General features: G+C 53.8%; 1 protein-coding gene across 5 annotated transcripts in view; it reads left to right on the forward strand.

The window, feature by feature from the left end:
* Positions 1-16,020, forward strand: part of HNRNPUL1 (heterogeneous nuclear ribonucleoprotein U like 1) — a 32,966-nt gene that overhangs the window by 1,487 nt on the left and 15,459 nt on the right. For 2 of the 5 annotated variants that reach the window (XM_012930597.3, XM_058674799.1), the window contains exons 2-7: positions 3,495-3,620; positions 4,662-4,815; positions 6,329-6,402; positions 9,758-9,897; positions 12,817-12,916; positions 14,623-14,735. In XM_012930597.3, coding sequence (XP_012786051.3) covers positions 3,500-3,620; positions 4,662-4,815; positions 6,329-6,402; positions 9,758-9,897; positions 12,817-12,916; positions 14,623-14,735 — 702 coding nt within the window. In that variant the 5' untranslated portion in view covers positions 3,495-3,499. Of the gene's footprint in view, positions 1-30; positions 496-3,494; positions 3,621-4,661; positions 4,816-6,328; positions 6,403-9,757; positions 9,898-12,816; positions 12,917-14,622; positions 14,736-16,020 lie in introns of those variants that run through there. The other 3 variants (XM_058674798.1, XM_004598001.4, XM_058674800.1) reach the window with 3 other exon arrangements.

Genomic DNA, 16,020 nt, shown 5'->3' on the forward strand with positions numbered 1-16,020 from the left:
TGCTGACAAATCGGCACCCGTGTTACACCGTGCTGGACTCTGGCGGGGGGGAGGCGGCGACGGCCATTTTGAGCTGCCGCCGCCATTGGAGTAGCCCCCCCTCCCCTTTTCCCCCTTTTCCTCCTGACAGGAAAGGTTTAAGGGGGACAGAGCCTTGGCAGGCCGGGCCGGGCTCGGGGGCCGCCCCTGGGGCCCGGGCCATGGATGTACGCCGTCTGAAGGTGAACGAACTTCGCGAGGAGCTGCAGCGCCGCGGCCTGGACACTCGCGGCCTTAAGGCCGAGCTTGCTGAACGGCTGCAGGCTGCGCTGGAGGCCGAGGAGCCCGACGACGAGCGGGAGCTCGAGGCCGACGACGAACCGGGGCCACCTGGGCACCACGAGGAGGAGGTCGAGACCGAGGGGGGCTCCGAGCTGGAGGGGACCTCGCAGCCACCGCCGCCCGGGCTGCAGCCGCACCCGGAGCCCGGCGGCTACTCGGGGCCGGACGGACATTGTGAGAGTGCGCGGGGCGGGGGCCGAGACAGGGCTGTGTGGGACACGGGAGTCCGGCGTCCGGCCGCGGCCGGGGACAGGCTGTGAGGACCGGGGGGCGTCGGGGGGACGGTCGGAGGGTGGATTCTGGCCCTGGCTGCGGGGGAGATCCTGGGGGTGGGCGCTGTCGGCTTCGAGAAGGGGTGGGTCCAGGGGGTGGGGATGAACTTGGACCCCTGGAGCTCGGTAGACCGGAAGCTGTGGGGTTTTTTTTGTTTGTTTGTTTTGGTTTTTTGGTGGTGGGGGGAGCCAAACGGAGCCGGAAGAACAAGAGGTTTCCTATTGAGGGTCTGGGGAGAGGCTTGGAGCGGGCTGGGCTGGGCGTTAGGAGCCGGTTTCGAGCTTAGGACAGGAGAGTCCCCCACCTCCACCCCAGGAGAGTTTTGAGGACATGGACCATCCCCGCGTTTGCGGCCCACAGGGTCCTGAACATTCTCGGCTTTGGGACTGAGGTGGGTTGATGAGATGGAGGCCGTCGGGGATGGCTGTGGCTGGGCAGAGGCGGGCGCAAGCGAGTGCTGTGGGGTTGCCTGGTGAACAGTGAGCAGATGTGGGAGACCAGCATGATTGGATCCCCGGGAGGGGACCCACTTCAGTCCCAGGCCAAAAGGCCAATCTTGAGGACACCTGCGACTTGGGCACTTGGTGCACGGAGGTCTGGATCCTTTGGGTTAACTCCCAGAAGCCAGCACTGGTGCCAGCACCGGCGGGACAGTGGAGATGGTTTTGCTGGACAAAAGACCCTAGGGATCCGGAGCTGCGTAGGTTGTCCGGACTGGAACTCCTGCTAACCAGGCTCCTGCTAACTAGTCTTGGAACTGTTGGGTGAATTGGGTAGCTGGGGTTGGGGTGAGCGCAGAGGGCAAGTTGGCGGTGTTTGAGATCCAGGCAGTAACCAAGGGATGCAAGAGCCCTCTTGTCAGAGCATTTGGAGAGCTGTGTGGTAGAGGTGGAGGAGGGGGCAGGGAGCCATGCCCCGCAGGAGAAAGAAAGCCTGTTGCCTTGACTTCCCAGGGGGCCATGGTGTGTCATGGGGGAGGGGCAGGTGTGGGGCTCAGCATCTCCTGGGGAGGATCCACTTGGTCTCCAGAAGCCCCAGGGGTGACCCAGGTCCTCAGCGTCGGCGACGGGGGTGAGTGTGGGAGCGGAGGGAATAGGGGAGAGGCTCCCTGGGGGGGAGTGCATCTGGAGTTAGGAAAGAGTGACTGTTCCAGCACTGTGGGGACTGTGAGGCGCGAGGGGGAGGGAAGGAAGTCAAGTTATGGAGACAGGGTTCTGGCTTCTGGGGTTGATGGCATTCGTGTGAGAAGGACACTCTGGAGCTGGGGGGCTAAGAGGGTGAGGAGAGAAGCGGGGTCACGGAAGAGAGTTGGGATTGGCATCGGGTGCTTGTTGGTGAGACCTGGGGCAGCCCAGTGGCTGTCCAGGACCCAGATGCTGGGCAGGGGACTTCCCACGCGGGGGAACTGTGGAGGTACGGCCCCGCATGCACGGGGCAGTCCTGGTCTGGTTGTTGGGCCTGAGGTTTTCTGAGAGATTAGCAAGTGGACGCTGAGTAACTAACTAGTCTCGGACTCGGTTCCCCTCGTGGTCCACGACATGGGTGGGTTACTGCGTCTCCCTACGTGAAGTGGGGATCCCGGGGCTGTGGGTGGTGTGGTCACATGCCAGGGGCTTCACCCTGCTGTAGGGAAGGAGATGATGCTAAACCAGAGAGGGATCCCAGCATTTTGGCCTCTAGGTGAGGCTGCCTCTCAGGGGGAGATGCTTGGGAGGAAAGAACCGTGGCTCTGTGGGGAACTATGTGGAGGAGCCTGGGAGAAGCCGCTTTGGCTGACGGGACCTGGCCTCCCATTCAGCTGGCTGTGTCTGTCTTCCACCCTCCCCTGCTTCTGAGCTCCCTCCTGCCCCTGCATCCCTTCCTTCAGCCTTGGTAAACAGACCTGTCATGAGCCATGTGACCTGTGTCTCTCCTCCCTCTGGGCTGCACCTGCTTTGTCCTCTGAGAAAGGATACAGTTAACAAGTAGTTAACCTCCCTGCGGTTCTGCCTCACCGGCCCTGGCACAGTCACTAGCAGGCCCCTGGAGGTGCCCAGCACAGAGCTGGGCCTGGGGGGAAGGCCCGTGTGTTGCCAACCTGCCTCCCTCAGGTCCTCTGTCCGCATGCCTTATCCCCAGCTCCGGGATGGTCTGCATTCCCAGCCCTGGGTCTTTGTAGCTCCTGATATTTCTTCATGAACTTAACAACCTGAGTCTTCCTCAACTGAAGAGGCCCCAGTGGGGCGAGCCTCACACACTCAGGAGGAGCTGGTGTGTTCTTCCTAGCGTTCTGCAGCCACCCTCCTCCTGCACCTGCTGGGCGCCTTCCCTGCAGGCCTGCAGCCCGACCTCTAGTACTGTAGCATGGATCCCTGATGAGGATGAAGGCTACTCTGTCGTTCTCGTAGTTTCTTCCTTTCCTTCTCCATTCTCCCCTCCACAGAGATTATCTCCCCCCGCCTTTGTAGCTGTGGCGGGGTGGTTCTTACAGCAGCGGTGGGGATGGTTGGGAGCTGGAAGAGGTTGATTCAGGCGCGCAAAGTGGTTTTTGGTGTTACTGTAAAGGCCACTCTGTAAGCACTGCACGTGTTAGGTGGCAGCCGGGCTCCTGGCCTTGGAGTGGGGACTGAGTGGGTCAGTGTGGGCCCTTGGTCTACCCCTGCCATTACCTCACTTCCGCCATTGTAGCTCTGCGGTGGTTGGTTTAGCATGTTGAGTTTCTGGGGAGCCCAGCCACAGGGGACACCATCCCCTGAGGGCCAGGAGGATGCCTCTTCCGCACCGGCATGTGCACATGTGTCGCGCATGAGCCCCTGGCACACTGAGCGGCTCAGTGGGGATGACAGCCGGGAGACTCCAGGAAGCTCCCATCTAATTGGCTTTGTTTTTTTCTTTCTTTCTTTCTTCTTTTTTGTCTTAAGATGTCATGGATGATATTACCAGGCAGAACCAGTTCTATGAGCCCCAGGTCATCAAGCAAGAGAACGAGGCTGAGTACGAGAGGCGCGCTCTAGACACGGAGCCGCAGCAGCAGTCCTGCCGCCCAGGTGGGAGCCGCAGGAGCCTCACCGCTTTGGCCGCAGCGTCTGCTTGGGGGGCCTGTCCTCTGCCTGGCGCTTGGCACGCCAGCCAGGGTTTTAGCTTGGGTGCTGGGTTTTGTTTTGTTTAGTTTTTTGAAGGAACCACGTTCAAACCAACCAGGTGTTGAGAAATGTTGGGGATTCTTCGTTTCCATTTTCCGCCAGGAGTACCGGTACCCTGGCTGCTTTAAACCCGGAGGCCAGACAGTCTGGTGTTGTGTAGGTTTGGAGCATAACGTTCCGGTAGGCATTGTCAGGAGCTGGTCAGACAGGCTGCTGAGGCACAGGACAGAGCGTGTCCCACAGAGCATCAGAGATCCTGGGAAGTCCTGCTGAACAGTTTACTTTAGTGTGGGTTTGGGAAATAGGTATGATGCAGGCATTTCCTCCTCGGCTTACAGAGTGGGCACAGCTGGGACTCCAGCCAGGGAAGCTGCGCCCCCTTTAGAAGCAGCAGCATTTGGCCTTCCTTGTCACTTGTGTCTTAGCTTTGGAAGCTGGGGTCCCACAGCTGAGAGCTGACAGGGCTAGGGCTGGCTCCCGGCATTGACTCCTTTCCCTGCCTTGTGGCCCCAGCACCTTTCCTTAGTGAATCTAGTTGATTCTAATTCCATTCTGGTTCATCCACCAAGAGAAATCCCAATGTTGCTTGTGGATGGTTTAGACTCTAACAAATGTAGGTTAACCTGCAGATGTGTGTCAGGCTGTGAGCCGGGGGGGATCACTTGGTCCACGGAGAGTATCTTCTGTGCCCGTTGTCCACAGACTGCCATTGTGTCCAGCCCAGGGATCTTCGGAGGCCTCTCCAGATTAACCCCCTGTATCCCAGCCCTGTCCCTTGGGGCCTCCCTTCTGACCCACTCAACAGACTTGTTTCGGTGGACCCCGGCAAAGCTGGCTGTGCGCAGCCCTTCGCCATTCACAGTCAGGAATTGACTGGTGTCTGCTGGGGTCAAAGGGCCCAGAGTGCTCGCGTGTACTGACCTTGTGCGTTTGTCCTGACAACAGAAGGAAAGACAGAGATGAAGCAAGAGGGACCCCCAGGCTTCCTCCCGCCCGAAGCTTCTCAGCTCAAACCAGACAGACAGCAGTTCCAGAGTCGCAAGAGGCCTTATGAAGACAACCGGGGCCGGGGCTACTTTGAGCACCGAGAGGACCGGAGGTGGGTATCGAGGCCCAAGCCACCTGGCAGGTCTGGGAGTCCGTAGCCCCTTGCCCCCTGGGGACCTCGATGCAGAGTAGCTGAATCGGGTTTACCCTGCATTCACTCATCCCCCATTCCCCCCTTTACGACTACGTTCAGCTTTTCTCAACTCCTTGTCCTTCCCCGAGTTCCTCACTTCTTATTAGTAGGTAAATTGGAGCCGCCTAGGGCTTTCGGGGTAAGAGGCCAGGCTGTGTTTACTGCTCGTGCTGACTTGTGCGATGCCCAGTTCTTCATGCTGCTTGGGACCCTTGAGTTCAGAGAAGGGCTTCTGTCCAGCCCTGCCATCTCCTGCCATCCTTTTGCTCAGTCCGGTCGGCAGTTGGTGCTTCTTGTGGTAGCCACCCTTGGACACGAGGGGACCCAGAGGTGATGGAGAGGCTGCAGACAGCCCCCCCTCCCCCAGAGGGAAGCCCTGCTGCTGGACTCCAAGCCAGGGTGATGAGCTGCTGGAGCTCACAGGGCGCAAGGGCTGAAGCTGCAACATGGAACCCACCTCACATAGTCTTTTCCTCTGCCTTCCATGTAGCACAGATGGGGAGTATGCGCTCTGGTCATGGGCCCAGGGGACAGGAGCTTCATGTGCTCCCAGCTGTGCCTGCTGTGGTCTGGTGGCCTGCAGCCAGGGCGGGTGCAGCTGGAGTAGGGCAGCCCAGTCTGTGCATGTGGTGGGCTGGGGCTATGCTGGCAGGACCCTGGGCAGTAGATTCCGTCTTGCTGCCCCTCTCCCGCGTTCCTGTAAAACACACCAGCCAAGTAAGTCCCTTTTTAGTGCTTCGGTGGGCAGATGATTCTTGTTCATAATTTAGGACACTTAAAAGAGACTGGGGAAAAAATGGGTCACTACATCGTTTTAGATGTAGAGTTTTAAGAAACTTGTTGTGTGGAGAGATTGTAATACTAGAGTTTGTCTAGGCTCTTAGACATTCGCCTTCCTGGCAGTACCCTTAAGAGTAGCGATGAGTTCAGTATGGGGCTGTTGGCATCATGGAGAGGGCAGGGACCAGAATCTTGGATGTGAGGGAAGAATCTTTGGAGAAAGTCTCCTGGGGTTTGAGTTGGTGCAGCATACAGCACCAAGAGCCTCAGAGCGGCGTCTCACATGGGCACCAGTTCCAGGCCCGGCTGCTCCTCCATACAAATGCACTTGGGAAAGCAATAGAGCATGGCCCTAGTGCTTGAGCCCTGCACCCACGTGGTAGGCTTAGGTGGAGTTGCTGGCTGCCGCCTGGCCTAATCCCAACCCTTGTGGCCATTTGGAAAGGAAACCAATGGATGGAATATGTCTCCATCTTTCCCTCTCTCCCAACTATGCTTTTCTTTAAATTAATCTCTTTTTTGAAAACAAAACAAAGCTGCTCTCTAAATGATTCTGATGCCCTATCATTGTCATCACTCTAGAAATTAGCATCCTTGCTGTCACTGCCAGAAGGTTCCAGAGTTGTATTACTAACCTGACTTTGTAACACAGGGGTCGCTCTCCTCAGCCTCCTGCCGAAGAGGACGAAGATGACTTTGATGACACTCTTGTTGCCATCGACACATGTGAGTCCTCAGTGTGCTTTTGATTCTGCCTTCCGGTTGGGGTTGGGAAGTAGCACCTGGTACCATCCAGAGCCTGTGTCAGTGAGGTGTGAGACAGGGCACAGCTCAGGGACCTACTCCCACCTCTGGTGGACCCCAGCGGGTCGTTCTTCTGAGCCCCTCCCCAGAGCAGAGCCGCCCTGCCTCCCTGCCTCAGGTTCTCACTGAGGTTCCTCAGAGCGTGCGCATGGGCTGGTCATGTAGCCAGGAAGGGAATCTGAGTGCTGCTGGGGAAACTCAATTCTTGGACCGCCACTTCCCCAGTCTCCATTGGCTGCTCACGTCCCCGGGGAAAGCAGTGCCGCCTTGTCTGCAGAGGCGCTGACCCGGCCTGGCCTGCCCTGCTCTCTGTCCCCCGGTTCACTCTTCTTCCTGCTGGATGAGTGGCGTTCATGCTGACTGCATCTAAGCCTTTGGAGGAGCGAGAGTGGTGGTCTGTCCATCTCCAGACATTCCCGGTCAGAACCCAAGTGGAGGAGTGTGGGAAGCTGGACGCCCGCAGAAGCCGGGTCAGGGCTGAGCAGCACACTTCTCCACAGGGCAGGAGGCCAGTGTGCGTGTGCTTCTTTATGTGGCATATCTTTTTTTTTTTAATTAATTAATTAATTTTTTTTTACAATCTTGACATAAGTAGGGTAAAAAGGTTCAAGCACTACAGGAAGATGGGCAAAACAATTAGTACCGTATTGTTTCCTCAGTATATCTCATGTAAAAGGGGATTTTAGGGGAGAAGCCCCACACTGTCTCCCACCCACCCCAGGTCCCAGATGTGGGGCTTGCTCCGAGGGTCCTGCTCAAGTGGTTTTGATAGTTCAACGGTTCTGAGTTGCTGCCACTCTCACCGCTCCAAGCACGATGAGGTCGCTGGAGAATCCACTGATTGACATAGTCCATCATAGAGTCTCCGTTTGCCCAGTATTTTCATTGCCAACATATAGCTGAGGCGGTTGATTGACTTGTTCTGTCCTCTGTCTTTTGATGGTTAGGGTTCTGAGTCTGGAAGCTCAATTGGGGGGATCCACAAAGAAACCCTGTGTGAGTTGTTCCCAGACCAGAATATTGTATGTACTAGCAAGCACAGGGCCCGGCACAGTCCATTGCCCTGATCAGCTGGTGGTTGCAATTGCTGGGTTGGTTCCGCCTCCATCCCTGTCTTTCACTGGAACCAATGGGTGTTTGCAGTCCAGCCTGGTTCTGCCCAGCACATACTCGGCCCTCACATAAACCAGTGGGAGCTGCAGCCTAGTTGGAGTGACCCACGATAACCCCCACCAGGCGCGCTCCCTACCCTGGTTTGCCAGTATGTGTAGCAGACTAGTCCAGTCTGTCCCACATCCCATTCTGCTCTCGTACATGTCAATGGGTATTAAAACCTTGTTCCATCTAACCAGCTCAGCTATCCAGCCTTCACGGATGTTGTTGGGTGTCTCTCTAGCCACCCCAGCCCCTGTCCTAGTTTTTGTGCTCTCCCGTGGGAGTAGTACCCTAAGAGGGAGGAGCCCACTATTTCCCTCCCAGGCCACTCCCACTCCCAGATTATGCACTCTCCAGGTGGTTCTGTGGTTTAACTTGACAGAACTAGCCCCCAGTGCCAACTTCTGCCAGCTGATGCTGTGGCTAAGCCCCAACAACCCTCACCCACTCTAATTGTAGATTGCACCAGTAGGAATAATCAGCCCAGCCTGGTTTTTCCCTGATCTGGTCCACATGAGGCTCACAGGTGTTGTAGCCCTGCCCAGTCTGGTCTGCCCCCATCCCAGCTCACGCTCTCCAGTGGGAGTAGCTGTCCAGCAAGGGAACCACCCTTTATTCCCCTGCCGACTCTGCCCCCTCCCTTCCTGATTCTCACGTGTGCTGGTTGGTTGCTGCGGTCACATCTGGCACAGGCAACTCGTGGCATATCTTTAAAGATACTTTCAGGAGGCGTAAAGCTAGCACACACACTCTTGTGTTGTCTTCTCAAAGACCAAATCTACCTGGGGGAAGTGAAATGCTACTGAAAGTGTTGTGTAGCTGTCGCTGTCCCGCGGCGAAGGACTTGGTGCACGGAGCCGATAATAACACGTGGACCCTGACTGATGGTCAAAGCCGTAGTTTATTAGTAGCATCAGACTTTATACACTGAGGGTCATACAGGATTAGGGTAGAGATACTTAGTTCATCAACAAAACCATCAACTGTTTCTATGCCTTTGTTTGGAAGTCCTTTTCTCTTGTATATTACTTTCCACTCAACTGTTCTTATACAAATGATATCTCATCAGGTATACAAAAGGTAGTCATTCAGTTCTCATGCAAAGGATATCCAATCAGTCATACCCATTCAGTTGTTTATCATACAAATATTGTCCAATCAACTGTAATCCTGTGCTCACTGACCTTCTAGGGTCACAATGTCCTCCTACAGTAGCAGTGGTCTGTGAGGCGGCATCTGGTCTGAGGCCAAGGGACGGGGACCACCCTGGTGGCGTGAGGGTCAGGAAAGCTTCCTTGGAGAAGGGAGGGTGCGGAGGTACGGGAGTGAAGTCCTCGGGCCACAGGAGCAGCCTTTGGGGCTCCTGGTTTATTAGGTGGCAGGTGTGGATCATAATTCTTTTACAACTGTTGGCAACACAGTCTGGCTCCCAAGCTGACAGAGCAAACATGGGGCCGTGGTTAGAGTGGGCGGTGGTGGATATTAACTGTTTTGTCCACATTCCTAACGGGGGCATTTACTCTTGGTTGCCAGGATTCCTCTGAAACCCATCCTGGGGCCCTGCCAGGTCAAGAACCTAGTTCCTGGCGATCACATTCTGACACGACGAGTTAAGCCATGGCTTGCAGCGCCTACATCCCATTTTAGAGTGCTGATTCAAGTCCCAGCTGTCTGCTTCCATTCCTGCTTCCTGCCAATGTCCCCAGGAAGGCCACAGAGGCTGGTGGCCTTCATGCTTGGGTCGTTGCCGCCCACATGGGAGACCAGGTTGGCTTTCCTGGCTCCTGGCCTCTGCCTTATCCAGACCAGCTAGGGCATAAACCAGTGGATGGAAGATGTCTCCTTGACATCTGTGTTTCCCTCTCTTCTGGTCTGTTTGCCTTTCGGATAAATAAGTAGCTTTTAAAATAACAAGTAAAGCTCAGTTTTTGTAAGGACTGGTGTAAGCCAGTTTGCTATAGCCAAGACCCTAAAGTTTGTAGGGAGAGAGGTTCCAGGGTGTGCTGGTTCTTCTCCAACCTGCCCCTACATTGTGGTGTTTTATATCTTCCTGGTTAACACACTTGGACGACTTTTCTATCTGAGGACCTTTGAATCCAACTACAAGCTTTTTCTTCCACAGATAACTGCGACCTCCACTTCAAGGTGGCCCGAGATAGGAGTAGTGGCTATCCACTCACAATCGAGGGCTTCGCGTACCTGTGGTCAGGAGCCCGTGCCAGCTACGGGGTCCGCAGGGGCCGTGTGTGCTTCGAGATGAAGGTGAGTGGGAGCTGCATAAGAGAGGGGCAGAGAGCGGGCCTGTCCGTTGGAGTGACCTGTCAGCAGTCCCATTGGTCAGAGCCACAGCCGGCAAAGGGGTTGAATTGATCCCACAGGGTCCAGGCAGACAGGAGTGTGATGAACTCTGGAGAACTATACCATTGCTAATTATGGTGTTGGAAAAGCAGGTTGGCCACATTGCTTCAGCAGCCCATTTTCCTTGCAAGAAAATACTTTCCCCGAGTATTGTATAGTTATGAACAATCTAGTGGTAACATATTTGTGAAAATAGGGAAAGGAGCTGTTGTGGGGAAAATGATCTAGAAAGAATGAACTAAAATATTATTCTTAAAGGGAGACCAAGAAGAACAAGACAGAGAACTTCTGGGTTAGGCCGTCCCCGCCATCACTCCTTCAAAAGTTACTTGTCAAATTAGGTTTATAAAAATAATAATTGGAGCCTGCATTGAGCTTAGAGTTCAGGACACCCACATCTCACACCCGAGCGCCCAAGTATCTCATCTGGCTCCTGCTCATGCTGACTCTGGGAGGCAGCGGCAATGGCTCAAGCAATGGGGCTCTTGCCACCCGCATATAAAGCTTGGACTGAATTCAGCCTGGCCAGTCCCAGGTGTTACAAGCCTTTGGGGAGTGAGCCAGTGGATGAGAGTGCTCTTCTTAAGTAAATATTAAAAATATATGCTCAGGCCCCGGCGGCGTGGCCTAGTGGCTAAGGTCCTCGCCTTGGGCGCCCCGGGATCCCATATGGGCGCCGGTTCTGGTCCCAGCGGCTCCGCTTCCCATCCAGCTCCCTGCTTGTGGCCTGGGAAAGCAGTCGAGGACGGCCCAAGGCTTTGGGACCCTGCACCCGCGTGGGAGACCTGGAAGAGGTTCCAGGTTCCTGGCTTCGGATTGGCGCAGCGCTGGCCCGTTGCGCTCACTTGGGGAGTGGGACATCAGACAGAGGATCTTCCTCTCTGTCTCTCCTCCTCTCTGTATATCTGACTTTGTAATAAAATAAATAAATCTTTAACATATATATATATGTATATATATATATATACACACACATATATATATATGCTCATTGGCCCCGACGGCATGGCCTAGCAGCTAAAGTCCTCACCTTGAATGCCCCGGGATCCCATATGGGCGCCGGTTCTTTTTTTTTTTTTTAAGATTTATTTTTATTACAAAGTCAGATATACAGAAGGAGAGACAGAGAGGAAGATCTTCCGTCCGATGATTCACTCCCCAAGTGACCACAACGACCAGTGCTGCACCGATCCGAAGCCAGGAACCAGGAACTTCTTCCAGGTCTCCCACGCGGGTGCAGGGTCCCAAAGCTTTGGGCCGTCCTTGACTGCTTTTCCAGGCCACAAGCAGGGAGCTGGATGGGAAGTGGAGCCACCGGGATTAGAACCGGCGCCCATATGGGATCCCGGGGCGCCCAAGGCGAGGACTTTAGCCACTAGGCCACGCCGCTGGGTCCTGGGCGCTGGGTCCTGGGTCCTGCACCCATGTGGGAGACCTGGAAGAAGTTCCTGGTTCCTGGCTTCGGATCGGCGCAGCACCGGCCATTGCGGCTCACTTGGGGAGTGAATCATCGGATGGGAGATCTCCCTCTCTGTCTCTCCTCCTCTGTATATCTGACTTTGTAATAAAAATAAATAAATCTTTAAAATATATATATATGTATATACATATACACACACACACATATACTCATTTATGAAAAGTTCAGATAGTACCAAAATGTAGGATGAAGGAGTAGGTGGGCAGTGGTGCAGCCTGGGCTGGTTCCTGGCTCCCTGCTGACACACATCCTGAGAGGCATCTGACGATGGCCCACCTAGATGGGAGACCAGGACATGTCCAGCATTGCCTATCATAGTCCTTGGAGGAGTAAATCAACCTTTCAGGTAGTTGGAAACAAACAGTAAACATTCTTAAATATCTGCATAAAAACAAAGCATATTCTGGCGGATAGACTTGCACACCCTATGGACATCTGTGGGATAAACTAACAACAGAGTCATGCAATTACAGAGTGTGTGCATTTATACTTTTTTTTTTTTTTAGATTTATTTTTATTGGACAGTCAGCTATACAGAGAGGAGAGACAGAGAGGAAGATCTTCCATCCAATGGTTCACTCCCCAAGTGGCCGCAATGGTTGGAACTGAGCCAATCAGAAGCCAGGAGCTTCTTCCAGGTCTCACACATGGGCTGTCCTTGACTGCTTTCCGAGGCCACGAGCAGGGAGCTGGATGGAAAGTGGAGCAACCAGAATTGGAACTGGTGTCCATACGGGATCCCGGCACATGCGAGGCAAGGACTTTAGCCACTAGGCTATCGCGCTGGGCCCTAGAAAACGATCTTTTATCCACTGGTTCACTCCACAATGGCTACAATGGCCAGAGCTGAGCCAATCCGAAGCCAGGAGCCAGAAGCTTCTTCCAGGTTTCTCACGGATACAGGGTCCCAAGGCTTTGGGATATCTTCCTTGCTGTCCCGGGCCACAAGCAGGGAGCCGGATGGGAAGTGGAACAGCTGGGATACAAACTGGTGCCAGTATGAGGACCCTACGCATGCAAGGTGAAGATTGAGGTACTAGAGTTAGCACACTGGGCCCTCTTTTACATCTTTGAAAGTTCTCGCTAGCTTGCCCTCCAGAGAGGCTGCACCAGGTTCCTCTCCCTCAGCAGATGTTGCAGCTGAAAACTAACTGTTGGAAACACCTCTGCAGTCCTGCATTTCCCGCCCCTGTGGAGGACCAGAGGGAGGCTCCCCGGAGCTGCCCGCTCCCTCTTTCCCAGCAACCAGAGCCGTCGCTGTTTGCCAGGGCTTCTGCTCTGTGTGGCCCCAGGGCCTGCAGCCTGCAGGGACAGTCCCCAGTCCACCTGTCCTCTCTCCCCAGATCAACGAGGAAATCTCCGTCAAGCACCTTCCATCCACAGAGCCTGACCCCCATGTGGTTCGCATCGGCTGGTCCCTGGATTCCTGCAGCACCCAGCTAGGTAAGGGAAGATGTGCTGGGCAGTCAGAGCCGAGCAGTCGCCCTGCTGGCCTCCAAGACACCTCTTCCCAATAGTGGACTCTGAACAAAGCTGCCCTGGGGTGGAACTAACTTAGGTTAGTGCACACTGCCGCCTGCAGGTCTTCAGGCACACGAGAGTCAGCAGGAGGGACCACAGTCATGGGACAACTTTTCTACAAAGACTTCTCTGATTAACTTCTTGGAAAATTGTTTTCCTTTATAATCGATCAGTTGTCTCCTGCCTTTAAACCTTGCTAAGGGTAGATCTATGGTTCTGCCAAGTTCCATCTGGATTTTCTGTCCAGAGCCTAGTCTGTAATAATAGGAAGCAGACACCAGCAGGGCCAGGCCTGGTTGTCCATTCAAAAGTTTTGAATTTTTCCAGGCCCCCACCCCTCCTTGAGCCTCACCCCCAGTGACTGACGGTGAGGTGAGGTGGGGTGAGGTGAGGTGGTCGCTGGTGAAACCTTACACCTTCTGCCCTGGTCATATAAACATTGTCGCTGTGAAGATAGACCTTACAGAGAGAAAACTGAAATGCTAACCCTGTCAGATAACAGTGTTAATGTTTGTATCTGTATGCCTCTGAAAGTTTCTTTAGTTTCTTTGTACATATTGAAACTAAGTCATGTGGTGAATACTGTTGCGTATCCTGATTTCTTTTAATATCAGTGGATATATTCCATTAAGCAAGTATGGCTTGTTTTGGCCACTGCAAAATTTTCAGCTTTATGAGTGTGTTATTGAATAAGTTTCAGTTGTGTAACTCATTTAGATTAATGACAAACTTTTCTGTGACACACTCGTGCCACTGTCTGATGATTGGACTAGTTCAGGGTAGTCCTTCACAGTGCATATTTGGGTCTAGCAGTGTGAACTGGGCTGGCTCATTTCAGTGTGCACAGTGTGCTGTAATCAGGGTTACGGGGCCTCTGCTTTCCTTAGTCTCGGCTTTGAGATGTGAGTGGCAGGTGGTGGAACCTGCCCAGAGAGGTCAGCCAGGATGCCCTTGGTCCTATAGGGGTTGTGGCAGAGGCATGGTGTAGGCAGGCTTGGTTGGAGTTGGGCCTCACCGGGCAGGGTTGTAGTGCAGCACACAGCCTCCTCTTCCCCTGTTCCCCTCTGCTCTTGGCTTTCTAGATTTGCCGTTTGTGGGTAGAGCAGTGGCGTTCAGCTTCTGTTTGCAGACCTGACACCTCAGCCCAGGACTCTGTGGAGTCCTGCACAGTAAAGAGCTTCTGACCAGTCCTCCCAAAAACAATTAGCAGTAAGGGGAGGGAGGGCATTGTTTTTCTTAAAAATATGTGTCGAGATAATGCCATGGTGTAGCAGTTTAAGCCTCTGCCCATGGTGCTGGCTTCCCATATGGGCACTGGTACCAGTCCCTGCTAATATTCCTGGGAAAGCAGCAGGGAATGGCCCAAGTCCTTGGACCTTTGCACCAATGTGGGAGACCCATGAGAAACTCCAGGCTCCTGGTTCCTAAGTTCATACCATTCTAGTTCTGACTGATGTGGCCATTTGGAGAGTGAGCCAGTGGATGGGATTTCTTTTTCTCTGTGTCTCTCCTCTGTCTGGAATTCTGCCTTTCAAATCAAAATAAGTAAGTCTTAATAAGATGTACCAACCAAGGCAGCTGCTGGGACCCTTGTAGGCCTAACCTGCTTCCACTTGTCTCTTCTGCAGGCGAAGAACCTTTCTCCTACGGCTATGGCGGCACTGGGAAGAAGTCCACCAACAGTCGCTTTGAAAACTATGGGGACAAGTTTGCAGAGAACGATGTGATTGGCTGCTTTGCGGTGAGTGCGCACTCGGGAACACTGTATCGGTGCCTGTTCCTCCCCGTGCTGCTTTGTCGTGGATGTGCTGGGATGTCAGGGCCTCCCCTTCCGCAGGGAAGCCTGCCCTCTCCCTCTGGGCTTCGTGAAAGCTGCCAGGTACATGTGTACCCTGAAGTGGTCTGGCAGCTCCGTGGGCACAGCCTTGCTGCTTTGCTAGAAAGCAGTCAGTTTGTAAACCAGGAGTATTTTATCTCTTTGACTAGGAAGTAGCCTGCCTACTCTTTATTTTTATTTTGAGATTTAATTTATTTGAAAGGCAGAGTTACAGAGTCAGGGGAGACACAGAAATCTTCCATCTGCTGGTTCACCCTCCAAATGGCCCAAATGGCCAGAGCCCAGACAGGCCAACAGCAGGAGCTGGGAACTTTATCTGGGTGTCCCACTGATGCAGCAGCCCAAACACTTGAGCCATTTGGTGCTGCTCTGCCAGCTGCATGAGCACGGTGCTGGACGAAAATTGAAGCAGCCAGGACTTGAGCCAGTACCCATGCATGATGCCAGTGTCACAGTTGGCAGCTTAACCCACACAGCCATGGCACCAGCCCCAGCCTGCCTACTCTTGAAGGCAGTGGTATTGGTCTTGCCCCACGTTGGCATCATCTTATCCCAGAACTTCTCTTCCAAAGTTGGCGTTGCTTAAGCCAGGCTGCCTGCAGTGCAGCTGCCTGCTGTGGGAACAGAGTGGAGGCAAAGCTGCTGGAGAGCTGGGCAGTGGGACCTCAGACTTGAGTGTGGAGCCAGGGTCATCTGTGAAAAGCATTTGGAATGGTGAGTGCCTGGTGTAGAGGCTGCCTGGTGAGCGTGTGGCATGGGGAGCGGTGTGCCTAGAGCCATGAGGCAGCGCCTGTTGGTCCGTCTCTCTCCCTCCGTCACCAGTGAATGCGCTACTCAGTTTGTTCCTTTTTTTTTATCCTTTAGCTTTGAAATAATTTCAAACTTTGTAGGAAAGCATAGGAGCAAAGAATGCTCAGGCCTTATCAAGATTCTAATAACATTGGCCATATTAGCGGTGTAACTTGTAGTGCTGTGTTATGCATATGATTTCCAACCCGTTTGAGAGTAGGTTGCCTATGTTGTATTTTTTTTCTTCTTTTAACAATTTTATTTATTTGAAAGAGGATGAAGATCTTACAGTCAGGAGCTTACTTTGTAAGTGGCTTACAATGGCCAGGGCTGTTGTTTATTCCCAAGTATGAGGCCTGTGTTTCTGAAGAGCACAGCTACCAGGTTTACCACGGTGTGA

The sequence above is a fragment of the Ochotona princeps genome, chromosome 16 (genome assembly GCF_030435755.1).
Source record: "Ochotona princeps isolate mOchPri1 chromosome 16, mOchPri1.hap1, whole genome shotgun sequence".
Lineage (NCBI taxonomy): Eukaryota > Metazoa > Chordata > Mammalia > Lagomorpha > Ochotonidae > Ochotona > Ochotona princeps.